Source organism: Squalius cephalus (assembly GCF_949319135.1).
Source record: "Squalius cephalus genome assembly, chromosome: 18".
NCBI classification, from domain to species: domain Eukaryota; kingdom Metazoa; phylum Chordata; class Actinopteri; order Cypriniformes; family Leuciscidae; genus Squalius; species Squalius cephalus.
The window spans coordinates 8271202-8297902 of NC_137139.1; the positions used below are offsets into that span (position 1 = coordinate 8271202).

Genomic DNA, 26701 nt, shown 5'->3' on the forward strand with positions numbered 1-26701 from the left:
AAGAGACGGATTAAAACACCAGGTGTAAATGGATATGTGTCTCCCTCGTCCACTTGTGAATCGATCGACCAAAACTCATCTGAATACCAGGTGTGAACAGGACATTTAAGATGATCAAATGACTTATAGGCCTGGAGTGATATCAGGGCAAGTAAACGATGACAGAAATGTCATTTTTGGGTGAACTATAACTTTACAGATATGTAAATTCATCTAGTGGAGGTCTGCATTTTGTGACACAGCTTACCCCACCCCGTATATGCCCTCTATAAGTCTTTATAGGTTCTCACAAAGATGATTTTTGAGCATTACATGTACTTGACTTGACCTTAAAATTTAACAAAACGGAATTATAAGGAGGCATTGCTGCAAAAGCCTTGTTGAAGGGCAATAAAATACCACTGGAAAAATCCCTCAGATTTATAGTTGTGGCTAATTTTTTGACAGTAAACATTAAATCTTGTCCAGCAACACATACAGCATATGAAGACAGTACATTTGTTTTTTATGTTGCATTCTGTTGTAGCTTTACGAGAGTGAAACAATAAAACAATTGCACGGACTCCCAGAATGCTTTCTTACTCAGGTTCATTTCATTGAATCAGGTTATTCATACAGTTTGTTTGAATGAACTAGTTAAAAAAAAATCATTGTTAATTTGATTTGTCGCTCAGTAGTTTTCATTAGTCAGTTTACGTCATTTTATGTTTTTGAATCAGTTATATATTTATGATCTATACTATAATTCAATTAATTTAAATCATAATGGTCACACTTGAAGTTGTTGGGAGAAATAAATACTGTACGAATACTATATAATAGTATGTAATGCAATTACTTTTTCAAAAGAGCAACTGACTGTAGTTTATGTACTTTAAATTATTAGTAGCTTGTAGTTCGCAAAGATAGTGTTTCAAAGTACCTCAACTCTGGATTTACATCAAGTGCTGTGACACATGTGGCGCCTTGTTTTCATCATATTGGATGAAGTAGCGGAGAAAATTTGACAGTTTTATTATTGACTGTTTGTAATTTTCAACAGAAACTGACTGGCTGGAGTTCACTGTAATTTGTACCTCCTGATTCCCTGTGAGAAATGTGACTCTGTTCAGACAGACTGAAATGTGAACATTTTTCAGCCGAAGAACTCTTCCCATTGAGTGAAATTGTATTTAGCAGAGGAGCTATTCAAAACCGCTCAGAAGTTTAATTACATTTCCATCTGTGTGTCTGTGTGTGTGTGTGTGTGTTGTCCTCTGTGAGTTGGGTTGAGGATATTTTCAAGGTCACACACTAAGAACAGGCAACTAAATCCCACCCAGGAGTTCAGCAATCACCCTCAATGGTCCATTAAAAGACTTCAGATGTGTTCTGGTCATTACGGTCATACACTGAGCGTTCGATTCTGGTCTGGTCTGCCAGTGTGTTTTACTTTGTGGTTACTAAACACAATTTGTGACACTGAAAGTTCAGCAATTGAAAGTTATTTTTTTTTTAGCCCTTAAAGGGCCCTCATGAGGTTTCAAACCTGTATGACTTTCTTCTGTAAAACAGAAGATATTTAGAGATTTTTTTTTTTTGTCCGTAAGTGGAAGTAAATGGTAACCAAAATTATCTACCAAAATTCTTTAAAATATGCATGAAATCTCCTTTAAAGACCTGCAAGTATTGTTTTGAATGATTTTTCTTTTTGTATTTACAGTATTTACATGTTATAATGTTGGTGTATTTCCAGGTTCATGAGGTCTTTGACTGTACGGCCTGTGATAAAAAGTTCATCTCCGTGAATCAGTTGAAGCGACACATGATCTCACACTCTGGTGAAGACCATGCACTCACATACATACTGTACAACTAATATATGAGTAAAACATTGTTTACGAAGATGCTGTTGGCATCGCATTCTCTTTGTGTTTGTAGAAAAGCGTCCGTACACCTGTGATATCTGCAGTCGAAGTTTCAAGCGTCTGGATCAGGCCACGGCTCATAAGATCATCCACAGTGAAGATAAACCCTACAAGTGTAAGGTGTGCTGGAAGGAGTTCGCTCACCGCAACGTCTACAAAAACCATAAAAAGGTGCTGATCAGCCTATGTGTGTATTCTTGATGTCTTGAGAGGCCTGCACCCTGTGTTTCTGATGTTCCAGTTTAAAGTGGGGCAGAGAGGCAGAATTAAACTGGAAAGACAGATGGTTGGAGAGACCGATAGATTGATCTGACAGATTTTTGGTCAAATAAACTTCTGGCATCTTATCTTAACGGAGATCTGGAGCCCAATCAGCCACTGTGGAGCCTAATCAAACCCTTCAGCCTAACCCTGACCTGTAATGACCCCACGCGACCCCTGACCTTTACACCGCGCAGATAACATGAAACCCAAAACCCCACACAGCTCCCAACAGAGAGTGTGTGAAATAGAGAAATCAACATTCAGATCTAGATTGATAATAAGGCATCATTTACTTTCTTAATAAATGACTCTAATTAGTAATAAATGAAAACTTATATAAAATGTAATAATTTTGGGGCTGATTTGCAAAGACTTTTGTGCTGATTTAGGAAATGTAACAGTCGGGACATCTATGTACATCTACAGAGGTCATAGATCCTCTTCTTAATATCATTAATTCGTCTTTGTCTCTAGGATACGTACCAAAAAACTTTAAGCTGGCTATGATTAAACCGCTTGTTAAAAAACCGCAATTTGATCCTTCAGAATTAGTCAATTACAGGCCGATCTCGAATCTACCTTTTCTGTCAAAGATATTAGAAAAGGCAGTATCTTCACAACTGTGTTCCTTTCTAGAAAGAAATGATATCTGCGAGGATTTTCAGTCCGGATTTAGACCGTACCATAGTACTGAGACTGCACTTGTTAGAGTCACAAATGATTTGCTCTTATCATCCGATCGTGGTTGTATCTCGCTATTAGTGTTACTCGATCTTAGTGCTGAATTTGACACCATCGACCACAACATTCTTTTAAATAGACTAGAAAACTATGTTGGCATTAGTGGAATTGCACTAGCATGGTTTAAATCATACCTATCTGACCGTTATCAGTTTGTAGCAGTAAATGAAGAGATGTGTTATCGATCACAAGTTCAGTATGGCGTACCACAAGGCTCAGTACTAGGACCGCTGCTGTTCACTCTGTACATGCTACCATTAGGAGATATCATTAGGAAACATGGCATTAGCTTTCACTGTTATGCCGATGATACTCAGCTGTATATTTCTTCAAAACCTAACGAAACTTACCAATTCACAAAATTAACGGAATGCATAGCGGATATAAAAAATTGGATGACTTGTAATTTCCTACTTCTAAATTCTGAAAAAACAGAGATTCTAATTATTGGACAAAAAACTTCCTCACGTAATAATCTAGAATACTGTCTAACACTTGATGGCTGCTCTGTTAAGTCTTCGTCGTCGGTTAGGAACCTGGGTGTGCTCTTTGATACCAATCTTTCATTTGAAAGTCACGTGTCTAGTATCTGTAAAACCGCATTTTTCCATCTTAAAAATATATCTAAATTACGTCATATGCTCTCATTGACAAATGCGGAACAATTAGTTCATGCGTTCATGACCTCAAGGCTAGATTATTGTAATGCTCTACTGGGTGGTTGCCCTGCACACTTAATAAACAAACTACAGCTAGTTCAAAACGCAGCAGCTCGAGTTCTTACCAGAACCAGGAAGTATGACCATATTAGCCCGGTTCTGTCAAAACTGCATTGGCTCCCTATTAAACATCGCATCAATTTTAAAATATTGCTGATTACTTACAAAGCACTAAATGGTTTAGCTCTGCAGTCCTTGAGCGAGCTCTTAACGCATTATACTCCTTCACGTCTATTGCGATCTCAAAATTCCGGCCAGTTGATAATACCTAGAATATCAAAATCGACTGCTGGCGGTAGATCCTTCTCCTATTTAGCACCAAAACTTTGGAACAGTCTTCCTAACATTGTCCGGGAAGCAGACACACTCTGTCAGTTCAAATCTAGATTAAAGACACATCTCTTTGACCTAGCGTTCACATAATACATTATAGACTTCTATAATTCAATGTTAGGCTGCATAGATTAGGTCAGCTGGAACCGGGAACACTTCCCATAAATCCTGATGTACTTGTTACATCATGAGAAGAATGGCATCTACGCTAATTTTAGTGTCTGTGTTTATCCCGAGGTTTTCCCGCAGCCTGCCGGATCCAGGCCGTATCCAGATCTGACGAAGGCCCTTCGCCTGGACCCGATGAAAACGCAGTGCTGAAATGCCAACTAGTCTCTCCCTATGGAGGATCCCTTTCCCACTCTACAGATAAAGCGTCGTCGGGAAACTCAATTTGCGTATCTACCCCGAATTGATAAAATAAAATAAAATTCTGAATTAAAACTATAAGGAAACACCAGTAATTTGTTTAGGCTTGGTTTGCAGGGAATTCCAAACCTACGCACATATATTCAAACGCACATAACTATTGAACCAATTCTTAATGCGCATCTGAACGCCATCAGCGTTTCTCACAGGTTCGCGTTTAAAGTCTGTGTAGAGAGAATGGTGTCGTCTTGGCGGCCCCTAATTTAAAAACAAATGCTCGTTGCGACGGAAGCGAATCAATCAAAACCAACTTTAGCTGGAAAATAACTTTATTAAAGAACCGCTATAAAGCCAAAACAATCTTACGTTAAATTATACATTTATCTCTGTAAAGCTGCTTTGAGACAATCTACATTGTTAAAAGCGCTATATAAATGAAGATGACTTGACTTGACTTGACATTTCTCGAACACATGCTAAGACCTGCCAATCACAACACACTGGGCCATCTGACCAATCACAGCACATTTCGTATTTCCGAAGGCGGGGCTTCGTCGAAATCGCCGTGTTCGAGCCAGACTGGCGAGAGAGGTGCTGTAATAATGCACAATATGTGAAAAATAATGTGTTTTTTGAACAATCAAGCATGAAAACATATTTTAGTACACCCCAAAAACTAAATCAAGATTTCGTAAAAGGGCACAATAGGACCCATTCTTTTTTTGTTTTCCACGGACACACACTAGTTTTTCCCAGTGTGTTTGTGTTTTATATGGTGTTCTGGGTGGTTCAAGCCCGAGTCAATCAGTCCACTCTCAATCCCTTAGATTCCACCTTCAAATCTAAGGGATATTTTTAATTAGCTTAATCCTCCACCATGTCCAGACACTTCACATTATGTAAATTAAACTCATTATGAATTGCGTTTTATGTTGTTTTTGACTGGTTAATACAAACAATCTCCTGAATCAGTTCTCTGACCTGCTTTTCTGTCTGTAGACACATTCGGAGGAGAGGCCTTTCCAGTGTGAAGAGTGTAAGGCCCTATTCCGCACCCCGTTCTCTTTACAGCGCCACCTCCTCATTCACAACAGTAAGTGTGTGTTCCACGCGTGCAACACGAGTGCTCTGTGTCTGTGTACCCCAGCACCCCCTGAACCCTGGGCTGTGTGTCTGCGGGTGCAGGGGCTCGTGGAGCCAGGATGGGTCTCAGCTCTGCTCTGCCCAGTCTAGACTGATCACACTGAGATTATTGAGCTAGAGGAATTTCCTGCTGTCCTCCCCAGAGACACACACACACACACACACACACACACACACACACACACACACACACACACACACACACACACACACACACACACACACACGGCTAAAACTCTTTCATGTATCTGGTGAGAGGACTTGCAGAGAGAGAAACAAAGTGTTGCTCTGCTGTATTTACAGTGTGTGTGTGTGTGTGTGTGATCACTTATGGCCCACTGTGTGTGACATAATCTGATCCATCTGTGTCAATATTTGGTTATGAAATAAAGCTGTTTTTGTGACCATCTATTAAACACACATTATCGTTTTAAAAGGCCCGAGTGGCTCAGTGGAGTAAGTCCTCCACAAATATTTCACAAACACCCTCCTTTGTGTTTGTGTGTGTTTGAGTGTATTTGTTTTAATGTGTGTGTGTGTGTGTAGTTTAGATCTTTATCTGGGTCTTCTGGCGTAGTGTCTTTTTTCACTTTTTTCAAAGTTCAATATTTACGTGGCAGAAGCTATGGACAAATCAACCAATAGTTTGCTATTATTGGCATTGTGCTTGACCTCCTGAGCAATTAACACTTCCAAAATATAATAATTCACCATTTCTGTTTTCAAATATGTTTAGTAAATATTGAGTAATTTATGTATGTTAAAAATATTATTTTCCATGTGTGTATTGCAATTGCTATAATTAAATTGTTTATCTTATATCACATATACACTACCGTTCAAAGGTTTGGGGTCCGTAAGATTTTCTATTCAAAGAAATTAAGATGTTTATTTAGCAAGGATGCATTAAATTGATTGAAAGTGACTGTAAATACAGATTTTTAGTTTAAGTAAATGCTGTTCTTTTGAATTTTCTATTTATCAAAGTATTCTGAAAAAAATGTATCATGGTTTCCACAAAAAGTTTCAACATTGATAATGATCAGAAATGTTTCTTGATCATCAAAATAACATATTAGACTGATTTCTGAAGGATCATGTGACACTGAAGACTGGAACAATGATGCTGAAAATTCAGCTTTGATCACAGGAATAAATTACATTTTAGAATATATCCACATAGAAAATGTTTTATATATATATATATATATATTGTAATAATATTGCACAATATTACTGTTTTTACTACATTTTTGATCAAACAAATACAGCTTTTGTGAGCAGAGGAGACTTATTTCAAAAACATAAAAAGTCTTTCAGAACCCTTACAGAACTTTTGAACCGTAATGTACATGAACATTATATTCATGTGTTTCAGTCACATGACTGTTCTGCTCACCTGTCATATTAATGACTATCAGCGGGGTGAAGTAACCGCGGTGTAAATACAAAACCACAATGCAAACTCTCTCTTAGATCTGACTCTGCCTCACATCCTAAACAATGGATGCAAAAAGTCTTAGAATTTAGTTCTTTTTGAATATTGTTTCACATTATAGAAGTAAAATGAATGGAATTTTATGCTGATTCAAACTCCTAAATGATTTTTCACTGAAGCAAAAGTGACAAAACACAAATTACAAAGTGATTTTGCACCAACTACCCAACATGTTTTGATGCAGAATGCTGTTGGTGGTCGAATCTGCTTTGGGCAAAGGACATATATTAGTCTTTCAGTCCAAGGAGCGCAAATACCTCCATCACTTTTCCCAGAATTCCCCATGTCATCAAAAATCTGAAATGATATCTTTGTTTTGTTTTGAAATTTTGAACACATCAGCAATCTCTTACAGTACAGCGATTGTGGATTGTGACTTCATCCAGTTGCTGGCCTGACAAGACCAGCTTACACGTAATTCCCATCATGCGTGATCAAAGATGGAGTTACAGTACGTCATCATACCCGGTTTCTTTCAAGAACGCAGCACATAACTTTATGTGCTCTGACATGCGTCCAAATGCCAACAAAACCACCTTATGAATGAAGAGATTCACTGGTACGGAAACGCAGGAAGATTAGCATGTTATGTGATGACAGCCGTCCCGTGCCCATTCATTTAAAGACATTGTTCATAGTCCAGGTTTTTATAACCCAGCATTCACTCTGTTCTGCTGGTGATTAGATGTGGTGACGTGTTGGACTCCATTCAGCCATTTAAAGACCAGAACTAGAGTTTTGGCACCGACTCTACGTGTTTGTTACAGAAAGCCATTGTTTGAGCAGAAGAGCCTGCTTTCACAGCACATATTTACGTTTCTTGGCGTCGCTTACGATTTTGTGGGATTTGAAGAAAGCTTTGGAAGATGAACAGAGTGCCATCTTCTGAAAAGGATTGTGACCTCCTCTGAGGTGAACAGTTCCTAGCTTTTCCTACCTGATCTTTTATCCTTTCTCTTTATACCCTTCCATCTTCAAAACAACTGGATAACTGGCTGGCGTCCTTTTTTCGAAAGGAAAAAGCGGCTCATAAAAGGATAATGGGACAATTTTGACTCGGAGGGCAGCAAAGTGGATTCGGATACAAAGCGAGTTCCTGTAAAGCTACGATTGAATGGCGCGCTTTTAAATGTGGAACAATGGCTGTCAACATTTTTCTGAAGTTTAGTGTCTCACAGGGAGTCTTGACTGAAATCTTCTGCTCTTCTCTGTCCAGGTGAGAGAACGTTTAAGTGCGACCAGTGTGACGCCACCTTCAAGCGTAAGGACACACTCAACGTGCACATTCAGGTCGTACACGATGGCCACAAGAAGTACAAGTGTGACCTGTGTGAGAAGGCCTTCGTCACGCCGTCTGTGCTCAAGAGCCACAAGAAGGTGAATTCATAATCACAGACATAATGTACTAAAGCACAAAGATCTTATCAGTCTTAACAGATTAAGTCAAAATTGAATGCATATATTTAGCAAAACTCTCCTCTCTATAGTTATTTTTTTCTAGCTGACTAACAAGATTATGGTTATTCACACATCAACAGCATAGACCAAAAGAACAATTCCTGGGATTTAAGAATCAATATCGGTTCATCAAAACGAAATTCGATTAAAATCGAGAAATCGATATTTTCAACCCTGCGGACGATAGACAATGAATCTTTGTTTTTTCCCATGAAATTGGGCTAATGTGAGCACGTCTAAATACTCTCAGCTCTGTGTAACACACTTTACAACTCTTAAAGTCCCCCTGTGGTGAAAATCAAGCTTTTAATGTTGTTTATATGTCTATGTGGTGTTATTAATATGCTTTAAGATAAACCATGTGCAAATTTATAAGTCAACACCATTGCTAAAGAGAGTAATCTTTCAATAATTTGAAATCATGCTTTGATATGTTGTTGTGCTTTAAAGAAGTACACTTATTTTGATGTGTTGACTAAAGCACGTGAAGTGCTTTATTATATTTTAAAAGTCCCCCTGTGGTGAAAATCAAGTTTTGTGTTTTTAAAAAAAATATGATTTAAGGACAAACCATGTGCAAATTCATAAGTCGACACCATTGCTGAGTATTTCTCCTTAAAACTGCAGTGAACCAAAGACAGTCTCAAAAACACGCTTTGAAATCGCTGGAGTTTCTGATGTCACAAACTACCTTGTAACCAATCAGATCAACGTATGATCGTCAACGAGTGGATCTCTGAGCTGAGTGAGTGAGTGGAGGGGGGGCTCATTTGCATATTCATAGAACAGAGTATACTAAATGAGGCAAGGGTGTCGAGTTACATTCAAGATATTTTAAGGCATGAAGAACATTTTTTCAAGGAAAAAAACGTTTAAATATGTAATTTTGGTGATCAAAGATGAGTTTAAGGGATACAATTATTGACTACAGGGGACTTTAAATCACTTTAGATCCAGTCTTGGACTGGTCATGAGTTTGCATGCTCACATATGTGATGATGAGGGTAAACACTTTTGACTTCAAAACCGGTGCAGTGGTTAGTGCATGTGTTCAAGATAAGATCATGAGATATATATATATATATATATTATATATATATATATATATATATATATATATATATAATTATTATATTTTGACATCCTGCGGTCAAATAACACCTATTTCCTACATAACTGCTATTTTTATTTTTATTTTATGAATCTGCGCTGACTTCTCACACATACTACAATAACTCAAATCAATAATGCATATCCATTTATTTATTTATTTATTTCGTAAGTAGCTGTGTTAAAAGCATGATAATGTACAGTCGGCCAATATCACAAAAGAGTGATCAAGATGCCTCCACTTCAATCTTATGACATATATATGATATATTTTGTGAAACTTACCCAGTATGAGTTTTATTGAACCAAAATGGAATTGCAGTTTTAATATGCAGTTATGATCTCTGTTTTCTAATAAGAGCACTTTTAGTTCAAATTAGGAAAACTTTTATTATTTTTTTAATTTAGCTCATGTATTTCAGCACGGCAACGTTTCCAATGTGTGTTTCCTCACACACGGTGAAACTCAATTCCATAATCATCTTATATCCTGCACATTCCCTCCTATCATAGTGTACCACAGCTCTATCATGATTTATTGCTCCATCTACACAGAGGATGATTGTATTCACATACCATCAACTTCATATTCAATTTCATCTCAGATTTATACTTCAGGTAAACCACTTAACATGAACAGTAGCACAGTGACACCAAACTCCACTATAGTTTTAAAGCAGTTGAGATAGCATGGGCTGAATTTGACATTGTGTCTGAAATGTGACCTACTGTTGGCACAAGAGTAAAGAACCTTTACCATATTCATTTACTTTGTGACAGCGTGCAGAGAACAGAAGCCCAGCTGCATGCCAGATACACTATCACTGATATGAAACTCCTAAAGAGTAGTTATTGTGATCGTGAAATCAAAATTGACAGTTTTGAATGAATGTCCCTTATTGTGCACGAACTGTCCGGTTTCATAATCTTTCAAACAATTATCACTTTCTTTGAGGCTGTCTGTAATGATTTCTGTGCTAGCATAACTAAGACCACATGGATGGAGAACATGTCCTAGCATAGCTAAAAAAATATTCCTTTAATATTTTTATTTTCGGTCCTTAGTTGCAGTGAAAGATTTAGAAGTAATGTTGTATGTTAACACACACACACACACACACACACACACACACACACACACACACACACAGTCATGATAGAGGGATTCTGGGTTTTCTTTTCTTGACATTTTAAGCAAAAAGCTGTTTTATCCTGATGGAGTGTGTGACAACTGAATCTTTACTGTATTATTATAGGATTACGTATATGTGAGTGAGTGAATGTGATCGTTCTCACTACCTAAGATGGGAGTGTTTGTATAATACGGTTACATAAGCAATAATATGCAGTCAGCTGGTCATTATCGCAAAATAATCCCCAAAAAGCGTGGTCGGGACCCTGGCATGAAGTCATATTGTTGATGCACCGAAATTAAAATGATGGGCTGAAACCGAAAATTCAGAATGCACTGAAATCGAACATTAAAAATTAATTAATTATGAATTAATTATTCAAACTTAGTTAATAATCAACACTCAACTAGCAAAAACTGAGTTAAATTGCACATAAGGCAGTTTTTAAATCAACTTTTTAATAACAGAATTGTTTTTACTCCAGTTTGTTGGTGAAATACCACAATATATATTAAATAATGGAAAAACATTACTAACATGTTAAGAAAAAATAAATTAAATATGTAATACAGTGCATATATTTAGCGAAATGCTCTTATTTTTTAGCTAACTAATGAGTTGAATAGCTTTTTTTGAGGTAAAACTAGCGTTAAGTGACATTGTATAGCCTACAAGCTGTTTTATTGACGTCTTTCCACGGTTTTAACACTGAGTGAGCGATTACATGAGACAGGATTCATTTCAGTAAGTTGTAATATATCTGTCATCATTATATACGTCACACCGTATTAAAGAGCGCCAAAACGACATCTATTGTTTGAATTGTTTGACAATTTTAAAGTTGAGAATGAATACAAATATTAATTTAATTTTGTTTACTTACTTTTAATGTATTATTATTATTTTTACTGTGTATGTGAGAAGAGCACAATAAAGATATGATGAAACTAGTATTGTATAATACATTAATTATACAGTTTAGTGTCATTATACAAAACTGTCACTGCCACAATTGACCAAACAGAATCAAGTATTGCAAGAAGCTGTGTAATAATCAGGTATATTTCAGTCATATTTCAGTCATAAAATGGACTGTTTGAGTATCTTACAAAATGTTAAGTGCCGTGTCCCGCTCCGTGACACAAACAATCCCCAAACCAATGGTACACAGACGCATCTGGTGGACATGTGTGAGCGTCCGCGCGTGTGTGTACAGGTTTTTATACGACATCACAGGGAGCATTTTAAGGGATTAGACAGAAAGAGTAATGGTATTTTAAACTGTCTTTCCACACTTTATGAGTGAGTGAGAAAGAGGGGGGTTCAAGAAAGAGGGAGAGGAGAGGAAGGGATGGAGGTGAGGAAGTGGAGATGGGAGGGGAGAGAGATATGAGGCGGGACAGGAAGTGAGTAGGAAAAGGGAGGAAAAGAGGGAAAAGATAAAGAGATGGAGAACATACCAGGAGGTGGAGGAGCTGGTGCAGATATTCCCTCCAGCGCTGTGAGATAAGCCTTGTTTACATCAGCTTTATGGGAATACAGCCTAAAATTGATATGATTCATAGTTTTCCTTCAACTTTAACAATAGCGCTCATGTCATCGCTATGAATAAAGATCTGCATGAGAACATACAGGCTCTGAGGTTTACATAAGTGATTGATGGAATAGTCTACCCAAATATTAAAATTCTGTCATATTTTACATAAGTCATACCAGTTAATATCATTCTAAACTGGTATGACTTTCTTTTCAAATATTAAATGCTCACCAGTCTTCACATGGTCTCCACACCTCATTTATAGTGGCCATGGCTGTTAAAAGGATAATCCAGCCGGAAATGAAAATTGCATTATCATTTACTAACCTTCAGGCTTGCGATGACATGAGGGTGAATAAATGATAATAATAACCTCAAAACGTGTTCTCGTTTATTTCAGGACTTTGAAAGCCATAGAGTAGCTTTGCATGAGAAACAAATCCAAAATGTACGTACTTGCGATTCGTTTTAAAGTGGAAGAGTTCAAGTTAACATATGCTAAATCAAGTTGCTTTGTTATGTTGTGATATGCGTTTCATAGGTAAGAAATGTGTTTAACCCTCGTGTTATGTTGGAATTCTGTGCACTCCCCTTATGGTCCGGGTCAAATTGACCCGCATTGGATTCAATACAATTCCTCAAAAATCACACTATGAAAAACAACAAAGATTCAGGTTCAAACTGTAAACTTTTAATATCAGCATTTGTCAAATATTCCAAAAAATATATATCTGAAGATATGATTTAATGAAAATGTTTTTTTACCATTTTTTAAAACTATTTAAAATTTGAATATACGTTATATTTATATATATTTGCATATACATTTTTTTTACTTTTTTTACTGAACAATTAATTAATTAATCTGAGCTCATTTTTCCTGCTGTCTATGTCGAAGTCTCAAGATATTTCAGATATCTTGAATATATAAATGAGAGCTTATTTTACTATCTGTGTCTGTCAAAGATTTTCATTTGTAATTTGCAATTAATTCTGAACACCATGATTTAGCTTTTTCAAGTGTGTTTGGTTTGGGTTAGAGCACTTTTAGATACACTTACACTTTAGAACTGGAGTTGATGCCCTGACATACATAAAATCAATGTTTTTATTTTGTGTCTGTACAGTTGCTTTTGAATAGCTGCCTATGATGGACATCACAAACGTAATAGTAATTTTGTTTGTATTTGGCAAAAAAAACAAAACACCAGTATGTTGAAAATTTGCATGCATGTTCATGATCAAAAATAAAATAACAAAATAGAACCAAGAAATGTTATTATTTTGGTTCCGTACAGTTGCCTTAGAGCATTAAAATATGCGGGTCAAATTGACCCACGAACATCACGAAAGGAACAGTAATTTTATTTGTATATGTCAAAAAACACCAGCATGTTGAAACTTTGCATGCATGTTCATGATGATAAATGAGAAAAAGTCACAAAATATCAAGAAAAAAAAAAAAGGTTTAATGTTATTTCAGGTAGCTTGAAAAAATAAATGATACGTAATTTTTACTATCTGTGGCTGACAAAATATTTTTCTGTATTGAAATTAGTGTGGAAAACTAATTTTTTTTAGCTTCATAAGGTAGTAAAAAAATAAAATAACAAAATATAACCAAGAAATGTTATTATTTTGGGTCCGTACAGTTGCCTTAGAGCGTTAAAATATGCGGGTCAAATTGACCCGCGAACATCACGAAAGGAACAGTAATTTTGTTTGTATATGTCAAAAAACACCAGCATGTTGAAACTTTGCATGCATGTTCATGATGATAAATGAGAAAAAGTCACAAAATATCAAGAAAAAAAACATAGGTTAACCAGTATTTCCAACAACTAGAAAATCTAAACGGGTCAAATTGACCCGCAACATAACACAAGGGTTAACGCGCTAGTGAGCTATGGGTTGGTAGGTCGCACTCGCCTGCAGCTCCCGTAAAATTATTATTTAATTGACTTTTTTAACAATAATTTCTTCATAAAGATCCTTATGCATCCTTGGATTGGATTAGCTGAAGTTTCGTTTATACTCGTTGACTACAAGATGAAAGCGAGCTCGAAGACACAACCCGCAAAAAGCAGAAGGAGGCAGGACCTATCGCACCAATGATGTTCGCAACGGTCGGCAGATGCTACAGTCCTGGAAGCCATTAACTTGCTACGTTCGGATCTACGAGCTACCAAAGTTGAAATTTGTCATACGATTGACACGCGTTGAAGAGATGACCGCAACTATCAGAGGTGAAACATCTGCTCTCAGATCTGAAACTCAAGTCGCCATCTCGGCCTTGCAAACTACGACCGCGCAACATGGTTCACCTCTGGCCGACCATCAAATTCCATAACCAAACTTCAGTCGGAGAAATGTGTTTACTAATAGATGCGTAAAGTAGAGACGGCAAGTCCAACACACACACTTCTGCTCTTCTGAAAGGTACACTACGTAACTTTTGGCCCTCTTGCAGTTATAAAAACAAACACAACTGCATGCATTTTGCGGAAGAACGTTGTTTTGGTTGTGCTTCGGCTCTGCGTGACTGTGTGTGCAGATGAATATGATTATCCTACTGCTCATAAAACATTCACTACAAGACGTGAGGGATATGACCAGTTTAGATGGAAAGGATCTCAAGCTGACTAGCTGAAGACGTTACTGTAGCTTTAACCATTAATAGTACGGTACTTTCTTGAAAATAAATTCCAGCACAGCGCTACAACCACCATAATGAACTGAGCCTTCACTATAGACAATGCTTTACAATGAACTCTGTTAGAGAGCTACTTATGACAATTTATCAGTACAATAAAATACTTTATATAATAAAATACTATATAATTGAGTGATAAAAACACCATAATCTCTGTGTCGCTTTTACAGCATTTCAAATCCCTCAGTTCTTGCACTGAAGCACTGAAGATAGCAATGTGCTGGAACGTTTGCTCCTGTTCATTTGTTTTTAATTCACTTTCATGCAATCCATAAAATAAACAAAAATAATTGCTCGTTTTCCAAATCCCTCAGTTCTCGCCATCTCTGAAAACCAATGTTGATTCTGGTTTTATTACGCACTCTGCCGCGTGTCACAGGCTCTCCTCTGTTCGGCGTTTGTTTCAACTCACTTCAGTTCATATCAAGTCAGTTCAGAACAGATCAGATCACTTCAGTTTAGATCACCTCACTTTGGATCACTTCAGTTCAGATCATTTAATTTCAGTACACACCAGTTTGGATGACTTCAGTTCAGACCAGATCAGGTCAGTTTAGTTCACATAATTTGAGTTCGGATCAGTTCAGATCACTTCATTTCCAAATCACCTTACTTCAAATCACCTCAGTTCATGTCACTTCAGGTCAGACGACCTCTGTTCAGTTTAGATCTTTTCAGTTCATAAAAGTTCAAAACACATCAGTTCAGTTCAGTTCAGTTCAGTTCAAATTCATTCAGATCACCTTAGTTCAGGTCAGTTTGAAACACATCAGACTGGATCAGTTCAGATCACTTCAGTTCATCAAATATAGATAGGCTAGAGGATCATTCTCAAATGTTAATAATCTGTTTTACTGTGTTTCTCATCCCTTTTAGACACATACAGGAGAGAAGGAGAAGATCTGTCCGTACTGCGGCCAGAAGTTTGCCAGTAACGGCACTCTGAGAGTGCACATCCGCAGCCACACGGGTCAGTCCTCCTCACCAGCCAAACGTACACTCCATGCTGATCTTCCATTAATCCTGAGCTTATTTATCTGTTTTCAGAAGTTGCCTATTTTGTATTGTCATGGCATTCATGTAAAAACTCAGTAGTAAACAATATCTTTAGATACTTGATACTTTAGATGCATTTGTAGGAGTTTCCCTTTTATGATGCACAATTTAAGAGTATGTAAAGGGTACCTATTATGCAAAATTCATTTTTATAAGGTGTTTGAACACCGATGTGTGTCCGCAGTGTATGAGAACAACCAGCCTATAATGGTAAACATCCACTCACTCATTTTAATTTTTTTTTTTTATAATTTCCATGATTCAAAAGCAGTCTCTTCAAATGAGCTGATTCAGATTCCCCCTACAATGACGTCATCTTAGGGAGAAGCCCCGCCCACAGCCGGTGCCGATCTGCCCTATTAGCATAGAGACTGTGACCTGAGACCTGAGTGAGAAGCACAGAGTCCGCCATTTCTGTAGTTGTACAATGTCTTTGCCCAAAAGGGAAGTAGAAGTACAAAAAGTAGAAGTGTTGTGTTTCGGGATGTACCAATGCACATAAGAGTCTGCCATCTGAGTCACTGAGGACATTGTGCTTACATTTCATTTTCGAAGGAAATGCCCTAAACAAAATCGCCAAAGTCTTATACGTTTGCGCCAATCATTATAAGCAAGACTGCTTCAAAAATACACGTTTAAACAAACTGGCTCCAGTCCAGGATGGGCAATCATACATTTGGGAGTCTTCTCAAGCAGCCATATCCATCTTTTCACCTTTATTACAATACAGTATGTCACACAAATGCAGTCATAAAACCATATCAAATGTCATAAAAGCAAGATGAAAACATAAGTTAAAACCGTAATCAAACTAAACTATACCTGTTCTATCTCCATGCAGCATATATTCTCTGGCTCTGTAGGCATTTTACAACAGTTCCCACACAAGCACCTGTACAGAGATTTATAGATTATCATGACAGAACATGCTGATCGCTGACTTGAAGATAGTTAACTCCACATCAATTACATAAATTCATCAATTACTGACAGTTTCTGAGATTGTCCTGTTTTGTTGTTGCTGGTATGCCGGAGCATGAGCTCTTGAAGCTCCGCCCTCTTCTTGAAAGGGGGCCGGGAGCACCAGCTCATTTACATTTAAAGGGACACACACACAAAAGCGGCGTGTTTTTGCTTACCCCAAAAAAGAGGCAATTTTAACATGCTATTACAATTATTTGTGGGGTATTTTGAACTAAAACTTCAAATACACACTCTGGGGACATCAGAGACTTATTTTACATCTTGTAAAAATATGCATAATAGGTGCCCTTTAAATTAATCGCAACACGATTTACTAAGGTATGCGCTGGTCAATTTACTGGTGTTTGCACCATTTGCACCGCCCAAAAAAAGCATGTCTTAAACCAGAAGCTAATTTGCACTGCTCTTGGTAGATTGTGTTGGTCATTATGGAAATGATCCGGTCGCGTCTGTGTTCTTTAATTTGCGTCAGTAGATAACTCGCAGAACTTTCCACCCCCATCTGCGCTTTTATGGGGTTGCACTCTCACGCTAATTTGCACTGTTTAGTAAATTTGGCCCTCAGAGTTAAAAATAAATGATATAGAAACGTACATAGTATGCCACCAACAACAGCACATAGATTGCATTTGGCATCTCGCTCTGTCTTTCTCTGTGTGAACATCTCAGCATGGACATGGTGACAGACAGCATGTTCATTAAAGAGCCTTTATAGTGGAGAGCTCAGCATTCCAGTGTGCTGCCATAACAACAGACTACCACACACACACACACACACACACACACACACACACACACACACACACACACACACACACACTTGTTTTCTGACCCTTTCCCCACACATTTATACACATACACACAAGGCCAAAACATGCCCAGAGGAGTAAAAACAGTGTATGTGTGTGTTGGACTGCAGTAGACATGGTGAGAGCGAGTGATGCGCCTGAAAGAAAAGAACGCTCTTTGTAGGCATCCAGCATTGTGACCCCTGACCTCTGCTGCCTGTAAATCCCACTTTCCTTTCTTTCAACTGGACTTGTATAGGCTCTTTTTCTTTTAAAAAGACATGCTCAAAAACATCAGTTTAGCATCTTTGTACCTGGTCTTGACGCCAGTGTAATGGCAATGTCAATGAGCATAAAATCTCCAAAATACTTGAATGCATTACTTCAAGAGCATTACTTCTCTTGTGGAAAATGAGTGCACTTAATTGTATTAAATGTGCACTTGTAGTGTACTTCAAATCTTAAAAGTATATATATATATATATATATATATATATATATATATATATATATATATATATATATATATATATATATATATATATATATATCTTTTAAAAAACTAAACTTGCAGATATTTTAATGAAAAAATTGTCACTTAAGTGTGCTTAGAGTAATCTTTCATTAATTTTAAATCATGCTTTGATATTTGGTTGTGCTTTTAAAGAAGTACACTTATTTTGATGTGTTTACTAAATTACTAAAGCACATGTGAAGTGCTTGATTATAATTTTACTTGATATTAGATTTAAAGTAATGAATTTTAAATGTGCTAAATTGTACCTTCAACATTACAATGTTTGTTTATTGTAGTTTACCATACATGCTTGTCAGTTTATTCAGCAGTACACTTTAACCATATTTCAAAGACAATAGATATGATTATGAAATAACAAATAAAGATGTACTAAAGTCCCTCTTACATGGGTAAAAATCACTTTTAAAGTTCAGCTATTTACATTTAATATAAATTTAAATGAAAATATATTTTAATTTAATTGTAAATATCATTCTGAATCATTACATTAATTTTGCACTATATTTTCTTGTATAATTTTGTATAATTTTCATAAGAAGTCGTTTTTTAAAAGTATGCTGTAAAAGTGTAGTTATTTTCACAAGGGTAAGATGCTTGTCGAATTGACTTGAATACTTCAATATATCGCTAGTTTCTACATATATATTACTATATGTTACTATAAAAAATATATTCACTACAACATTTTAATATCTGAAAAAGTATTGAATGTGATCATTAAATTTTGAATAGAGTCATTAAAACAGTTCAGCGATACTAACTGCACTTTCACTTTTTCATCTCTGGGCCGCTTTTGCTACTGATGTGTCCGAGATGTTATTATAACAACTCTATGAACCCTCTCATATTTGCAAATGAAAACATGAAGATTACTTAGTTTTTATATTGCAGCCAACCTTATTGTGATTATATCATGATTATTCAACACATCACCAAATATTTTGCTACACTGAAAACAATGATTCGTTGAATTTAATCAATTTTTTTATGGTAAGTGGTTGCACACAATTGATTTTAGCTACATTTAAACAAATGCATTAAGTTGAACTAAAATTGATTAAGTTCAACTTAATACATTTGTTTAAATGTAGCTAAAATCAATTGTGTGCAACCACTTACCATAAAAAAAAAAAAAAGATTAAATTCAACGAATCATTGTTTTCAGTGTAATAACAACACACCAAACCAGAACTTCAGTTTGGTAAGGTGAATCTTGTGTGGTTTAGGTCTCCATAAGCTTATATGTGTTGAAAGATCAAAACCACTGGAGCAATCAGCAATGGATTTAGCAGGGCAAGTGATTTCTGTAGCAGTTGTGTCTTCCTCTGTCCTTCCCCCAGCTCACCTCTGCCCGACGGGGTTAAAACCCAGCGCTGACAGTCTCTCTGCTGGTTCAAAGGGTTAATCTCATGATTGTTTGTTTGGTTAACCTGCTTGATTAGAAGCTTGATTCGAAATCTTTTGCCAAAGTTAAACTCAAACCAGTACTTCCTATAAATGAAATCATACCTAATTAAAACATCTAAACCTAATCATAAACCCAGCCATCTGTTTCTCAGATCCGCATTTAAGCTCAGCTAAACACACAACTTTCATTCCACCCGCACATTAACATCCACAAAGCTGTGATTTTAACTCCTTTTCATTTCTGTGGTGACAACACAGCCTTTGCAGAGAAAGCTGAATGCACTATACGTGTGATCAAGGCTGTTTATTTGGTAATGCTGGGATTTGGATTTGACCGGGGGGGGGGGTGGTTGCATTATTCTCCAAATGTCAGACTGGCGTGAGTTATACTGAGCTCAACGTGTTGATGATGTCATCCTCAGGCGCCACATGGGATTGCGCTTGTTAGCCGGAGCGGCGTACAAAAACTACCTTTAAAAACATAACCTCACCTAATTTCCATTTCATAACGTCACAACTGTATACCGCTGAACAGCTGAATGAATGATTTCATGTATAAGCACCATAAATGTACCATAGAAGAAGTCCACATGACTTGCACACTATATTCCAAGCCTTCTGAAGACATGTAATAGTTTTTGTGTGAACAATAGTCTATAATTTGTTCACTGGCTAATCTTCCCCTCCATCAAAGTTGTAAAATTCTATTCAATTCTGCATTCTAGAGAAATAAAATAACATCATACAGGTTTGGAATGAAGGCATGGTCACATTTACCATTGATCTGTAAAATAATAATCCGCATGATCGAGAGTTTCACGTGAGGGCGAAAAAGTTCCCATAATTTTCAAGTTGGTTGTTATTTTACTTTCGTTACATAAAAAAGAACAAAGAAGCAAATTACAAACAATAGGACAAATATGATAGAGTTACAAATTAAATAAGCTTTGTTTTTTTTTTCAGGTACAGTGGGTTTATTTAACATGGATACATTTATGTTACATTAATGACACAGACAGGCATTTTAGGCTGCTGTCACTTTAAGACCTAGGATCTAAAATGCTAACACATCCGGTTTTTACCGAGCTGTTTATGTTCACTTAAGCCGTGTGTCCACCAAAGCGTTTTTAGCCAGCTGGAAACGCCTAGCTATGGGCGCTTGAGAGCGTTTTGGCAGCGTTGCGTTTTTTTTCAGTTGAGAAACTTCGCTTGTTGTGATACGGAATATACGCGAAAGTGTTACTAGTATCTTATTTCACACATATTTTGTTTCTGTGTTGATTCTATATTAAAATGTTGATACAATGTAACGTATTTTCTCTGGCTCTTGTTTTAAATGTTTTTTTTTCCCCCGTTATTATTCTCGTCATCTGTTGACGTTGTACAAGCAGAATGTGGCGGTTGGTCAGTGTGGTGTTAGTCCTGCCCCTCCTCCACTGTGATTGGACGGTTGGGTAAAAAGTAACTTTCAACCCAAATTTGAACATTCTTCAACTCACGGCGACCTGTAAAAACGCAAAGTGCTCAGCGCTTCAGCGTGAAAAGACGCTCAGCGGCTCATTATTACGCTCATGGCGTTTTAAAAACGCGGCGCTCCCATTGAAAACCGCGTGAAAAAACGCTTTGATGGACACACAGCCTTAAAGGGGAACTTGGTAACTATTTCAACTTAATAAATCCGTTTAGAAATCATTTGGATGTTTAAATAACCTGTTCTGGTGAGAATGGTGACTTTCCCCACACCCCCCAGCGGAAAACCAACCTTGCAACATGGGGGCTAAGGTCCCGGTAAGTTGGAAATAGGAAGTCTCATGAGAAGTGAGAACGAGCGAGAAACACGAACTGCTTTACGGCAATTCAACATAAACACACACGCCATATGATACTGTGTTTGATGTATTACCCACCTTGGTAGACATAGCTCCACACGATACAGTTGGCCGGCTCTCAAGTGAGATTTTTTTACTACAGTGTTGTGAAATATACGGCCCACAGCTGTAGAGGGAGCTCGTTGAGAAAACACGTGAAAATCATCGAAGAAATGGCTAGAGTTGCCTTGTTCCCCTATAAGCCACAACCGACTGTATTTACGTGAGATACTCCACATGATAGTCAACTGTGACACCTGTGCCAGTATTTGACCTTTCAGGCACAAAGAGAACTGAATTCGGTGGGTATGTGGCTGTAATCTGTAATCGGCATTCAAAAGTAGAAACCAGAAAAAAAGTTAGGACTGTGGATCTGAAAACATGAGAAGATCCTTCTATGTTTGCTCTCTTGACTGTGCCATTTGCTTGCTTTAATCACTCTTATTTTTCCTTTTGTGCATTGCTTCGCTAAGCTAAATCATGGGTGTGTTTCCCGTACAACGACGTAACTCGCTGCTTAACGGCCATAGTCAAGTCAAGTCACCTTTATTTGTATAGCGCTTTTTACAAGACAGATCGTTTCAAAGCAGCTTTACAGAGGTAACAGGAAAATAATGCAACAAAGTTTGTTTCCAGAAGAAAATAGCGTCACAGTCGCTTAAGTAAGTTCAGTGATGGTTCATTTTTGTTGTAAAAAAGTAGTATGATGCATTGTTAAAGAAATCAACTAGCTAGTCACGACTGTTTCCTGAAACCATACTGTCGCAAATTGGTCGACGCTTTAACCCTCTGGGGTCTGAGGTGTTTTCTGGGCCCTGGAGGTGTTCTGACATGCTCTGACATTTCTGGTTATTTCTGTTACTTGTGACATTTTCATGGCTAAAGTCTAATTACACTGTATTCAGCACAAACTCTGCTACAATAATATATCAGCAGCAAGTATATAAAAGTTTGTAGTTTTGAGATAATAACATTTATGCGTGGTTTGTGAAAAACAAAAAAAAAATTGTCACTGAAATAAGGCCATGAAACCCCTACTGATTATTTCTTCATAAGACTTTTGAAAATTGTATGACGTAGCCTAGAATATTTGCTCCAAAACTATGTGAAAATCATCCTGACTGCTCATTTAGAGAAGACAATATATTGATTTAAAATGTATATCTCTTGACAAACTAAAAGACAGAAATTACATTTGTATGTTTTCTAAATAAAAGATGCAGATTGTACTGAATGTCAGCTTGCTTATTTGGCTCAAGATAAGGATTTATTGAGTCCACATGTCATGCAAACAAGAAACTCTGCTTCTAACCACAGGTCGAGATCTGTCGTTCCAAACACACAACTTTGCGATGCTGTTTGCGAATGTTCGTTAGAACTATGTTTTCAGGAAACACCGACTCGTTGAACTGCTGATAACGATGGAACTTGCAACCATAGTTGGCTAACGATGCTTTTGGGAAACGCACCCCAGAGTGATCTCTCTCACCGTCGGCACTTCAACTTGCTCAATAGGCCTTTATCTCATTTCCTGGTTTCGAAACGTTCAAAATCGTCAAACAGTGTACTCGCACTTCCGGTGGTTACTTAGTTACCTTTAGATGAAAAGTAGGTCAGTAATCTTAAATAAAATCGCAATATAGACCAGTGTCTGTCAATATTAAACCGCATAAAGACTATTTAAATAGGAATCATGCATGTTCTGCGTGTCTCTGTGAATGAATGGCATTTACCACACACACACACACACTGAGGCAGGCATGACGCTCGCGATGTTTTCAGCCTATATGAGGACATTAATGCACTTCATCAACACAGCCGCTCTGAGAGTCACTTCAGCAGCATTTTAGCTTCATTTGAGAAAAACTGTCGTCATATCATATCATAAAAACACAGAGAGACTCAAAGGTCTACACGGCAACCCGTCAAAATAAAAGTTTGGTTTAACCTTTTGCTTAAATCATTACATTTTAAATAATTGGTTATAACAATTTAATTAAACCATTAAAATGGAATCAAGAAAACTAAACAAAGAAACTTTTGGGAGATGCAAGAGCGAAGTAGTCCAGTGATAACAGGCAGCCATGGTGAATAACGCAATAACCGGAAGACGCAATTTTTCGCGGCTACTTCCGGCGTTCTATTGTGATGCGATAAAGGCCTATCGGACGATAAGCTGCCGATAGTAATCCAACAAGTGCCACTGGTGCCAAACCTATCACAAAAACTAGGCCTACAGACGCTTAATGCTGGGCCGGCCATCGGCTTGGTGCGTCACAGCCTTAAAGATTGCCAAATACAGAACAGAAGTTCAAAGTCGATGGAGACGGGGCTGTTTTAAGATGGAATGGGTGTTTCTCTTTAAAGGTCGAGCTAAAAACACCATCCAAACAGATCCAAGGTCCCCGGCGTGAATGGATGTTCTGTCTGCATGTATGCTTGTCTTAGTTTGCACACCCCGCTGGGTTAGCGTGGTGCCATTGGCAGGAGGAATGCAGGAGGACCTGAAGGAAACACTTATGGAATGTGAAGGGCTGAATGACATCATGTGAGGTGTCAAGGTCTGGGAGAAGCTAAAGTTGCCCTGGTTTTACATCTCATTTACGTGAACCTGAATAGACTCATTGTACAGCCACAATGTACAAGGTGTGCATGTGTGGAAAAGCCTATGTGTTTGCCCTCAGGACAGATCAAGCCACATTAGTCTAGTGCCCTCATCAGTGAAAGTAGTTCAGCCATGAGGTCAGTGCTCATGCTATTGATGGTCGTTGGTGAAAGTGACACGATACATTAGCCATGAGCTGAACACGCTTCTCTGACATTAACTAGAAAAGTCCTACATGTCTGTCTTGCATCCTGTTTGGTTTGGTTTTCCACCTACTTTCTGGCTGCCGCTGTGTGGTTAATGTTGTTTGTCTTGAATGTAGCATGCCATATTTTGATGGTTTTTCACTAGACAAACTCCATGCAGATTTAGTAGTAATATGATCTAATCTGGTAGATTTACAATGGTTGAAGATCTAGTACAAAACACTGGGTAACACTTTATTTTAAGGTGACATAGTTATACATTACTACATGGACTTACTATACCAATAACAGTAAATGATGCATAATTACAACTAACCCTAAACCAAACTAATCCTAAACAATGTAATTGCCACCTTAAAATAGTGTTATTTTAATATTATTTTATACTATTATGGCCTAGTTTTTTATTGATATTTTGAATGTTATATTTTCAGCATTCATTTTTCTAATTTAATTTAGTCATTTGTTTCCGTTTTTGTCAGTTTTATGAGTTTTTGGTTTTTATGTTACTATTTAGTTTTTATTTATTCCCATTTTCCAGTTTATTTTAAGTACTTTTAGCACTTCCACCTAAACTTGTTTCTGTTCATTCATTTCTTCATTTCATATTTTTATTTACTTTGTTTATCATTTAATATTTATATATTTTTATACAGCTTTCAATGAGTCAGAGGCTGAGCAAAAGTGGAGGACAGTTCCCTGCTCAAAAGATGTTGTTGCACAGATATTTGTCTCTTTTATGTTATGAACAGGTATTCGTTTATTTTCTACGTTTTGTCTTTTCTTTTAAAAGGGAAGTATTTTTGGCATAGTTACTGTAATTTGCTCTGATAAAATGATACCTACACCTTACAGCATCATATTTTTCCTTTCTGAGCCAAAGCCCAACTCACTTACTTACCAGAACAATGTTCCTTTCCGGTAACGTGCAGTTTTGGCAAAATCGATTGCACTGCAGCTTTAAGATGTAACGTTAACACATTAACTTTGAAAATTCTATAGGTACAATCTCGTAAGCTTTTCATGGATTCCCTTAGACAGCAAATTGTATCACTGTACTCTCGCTATCACGGTCACCATCTCTAGGCAAGTTCTGTCGGACTATGAACAATATACTTGTAATTCACTTAATACACAGAAGAAATGATCAGTGTCTGGTGGACATGAACCTACATCAGAGCAACTATACAGGCCAACTTGACTAGTGTACTAGCAATATTCCATATCCACGTTTCTTTTCTACCAACAATCTGTATCATGCCCTTCTGTATTGCACAAATAAGGGTGGTAGGTCCATGTAAAACAGCAGGAGTGTGGCGTTCCACTAGTCTGAGCCTCAGACGCCCATGGACCGCTCACTGAACGCTTGATGGATGTTACACACAATAATGACAATAGCTTTCTCAAAATCCCGTCTGATTCCAATTTAATGGGTTGGCTTTCCATGATTTCCGGGGATTGGGGTGCACCGTGCACAGCTTTTAATCAGCCCACTGGAAAATAAAGATATGTTTACAGGATACTGGTCTTAGAACGAGCGTTTCTCAGAGTGAACGGATCCCTGGATTTGTCAGGGTTTGCGAAGTTCATTGCATGAAATCTTTCTATGTTGCTATGGCTTTAGTCACACAAAATTCTTCTTTCACGTTTTCAGACATATTGTGTGTCCATAAAGTAGTCAGTGCTTATTACTTCTGGACGGGTGGAAATTCTGACTGTTTACACACCGTTTCTGATCATCTCTTCAATGTTGTGCAGTCTGAGACTGCATGATGTACTTTATTGATTTGTTTTGCAACGTGTTGTGTTATTGTGATATCAACTGTTTACGATAAACAAACCCCTAAATAACACTCAACTCTTTCCCCGCCATTGACGGAAATTTTTGTCATTTATGAGACAACGTTTCCCCGCCATTGACAAACATTTCTGTCTTTCTGTGTGTTTCACTGTTAATACGGTAGGGGGCGCTATTACACATCTTCTGAAAGAGTACCGAATCCCCTGATCAAAACACGGGTGAAGAAGAAGCAGTAACAAGCAATAGCATATGTAAGCATCATCGCGATCATCAACTTTAAACAGCATATAACTCAAAACTGCCTAATGTTACTGAGTGAAATGTCAACCCAGGACAAGCAACAGGACTGTGAAGCTTTAGGGGTGTTGATCTACTCCATCTGTGTTTTTATCATCGGTCTGAATCCAATCTGGATGTAGTCTTCAAAATGTGCTTTAATGAAACTCACCCACATCCAAGTGTTGATTAAAACAAGAATGCATTTTTTGTTAAAAAGCAGGGGCTCTGTTCTATATATATATAT

General features: G+C 37.3%; 1 protein-coding gene across 1 annotated transcript in view; it reads left to right on the plus strand.

Moving 5' to 3' along the window:
* The window catches only part of prdm5 (PR domain containing 5), an 84848-nt gene that overhangs the window by 25336 nt on the left and 32811 nt on the right, over positions 1 to 26701 (plus strand). Inside the window, exons 9-13 of the mRNA XM_079848512.1 lie at positions 1736 to 1820; positions 1921 to 2078; positions 5333 to 5426; positions 8191 to 8351; positions 15802 to 15895. Coding sequence (XP_079704638.1) covers positions 1736 to 1820; positions 1921 to 2078; positions 5333 to 5426; positions 8191 to 8351; positions 15802 to 15895 — 592 coding nt within the window. The remainder of the gene's footprint in view (positions 1 to 1735; positions 1821 to 1920; positions 2079 to 5332; positions 5427 to 8190; positions 8352 to 15801; positions 15896 to 26701) is intronic.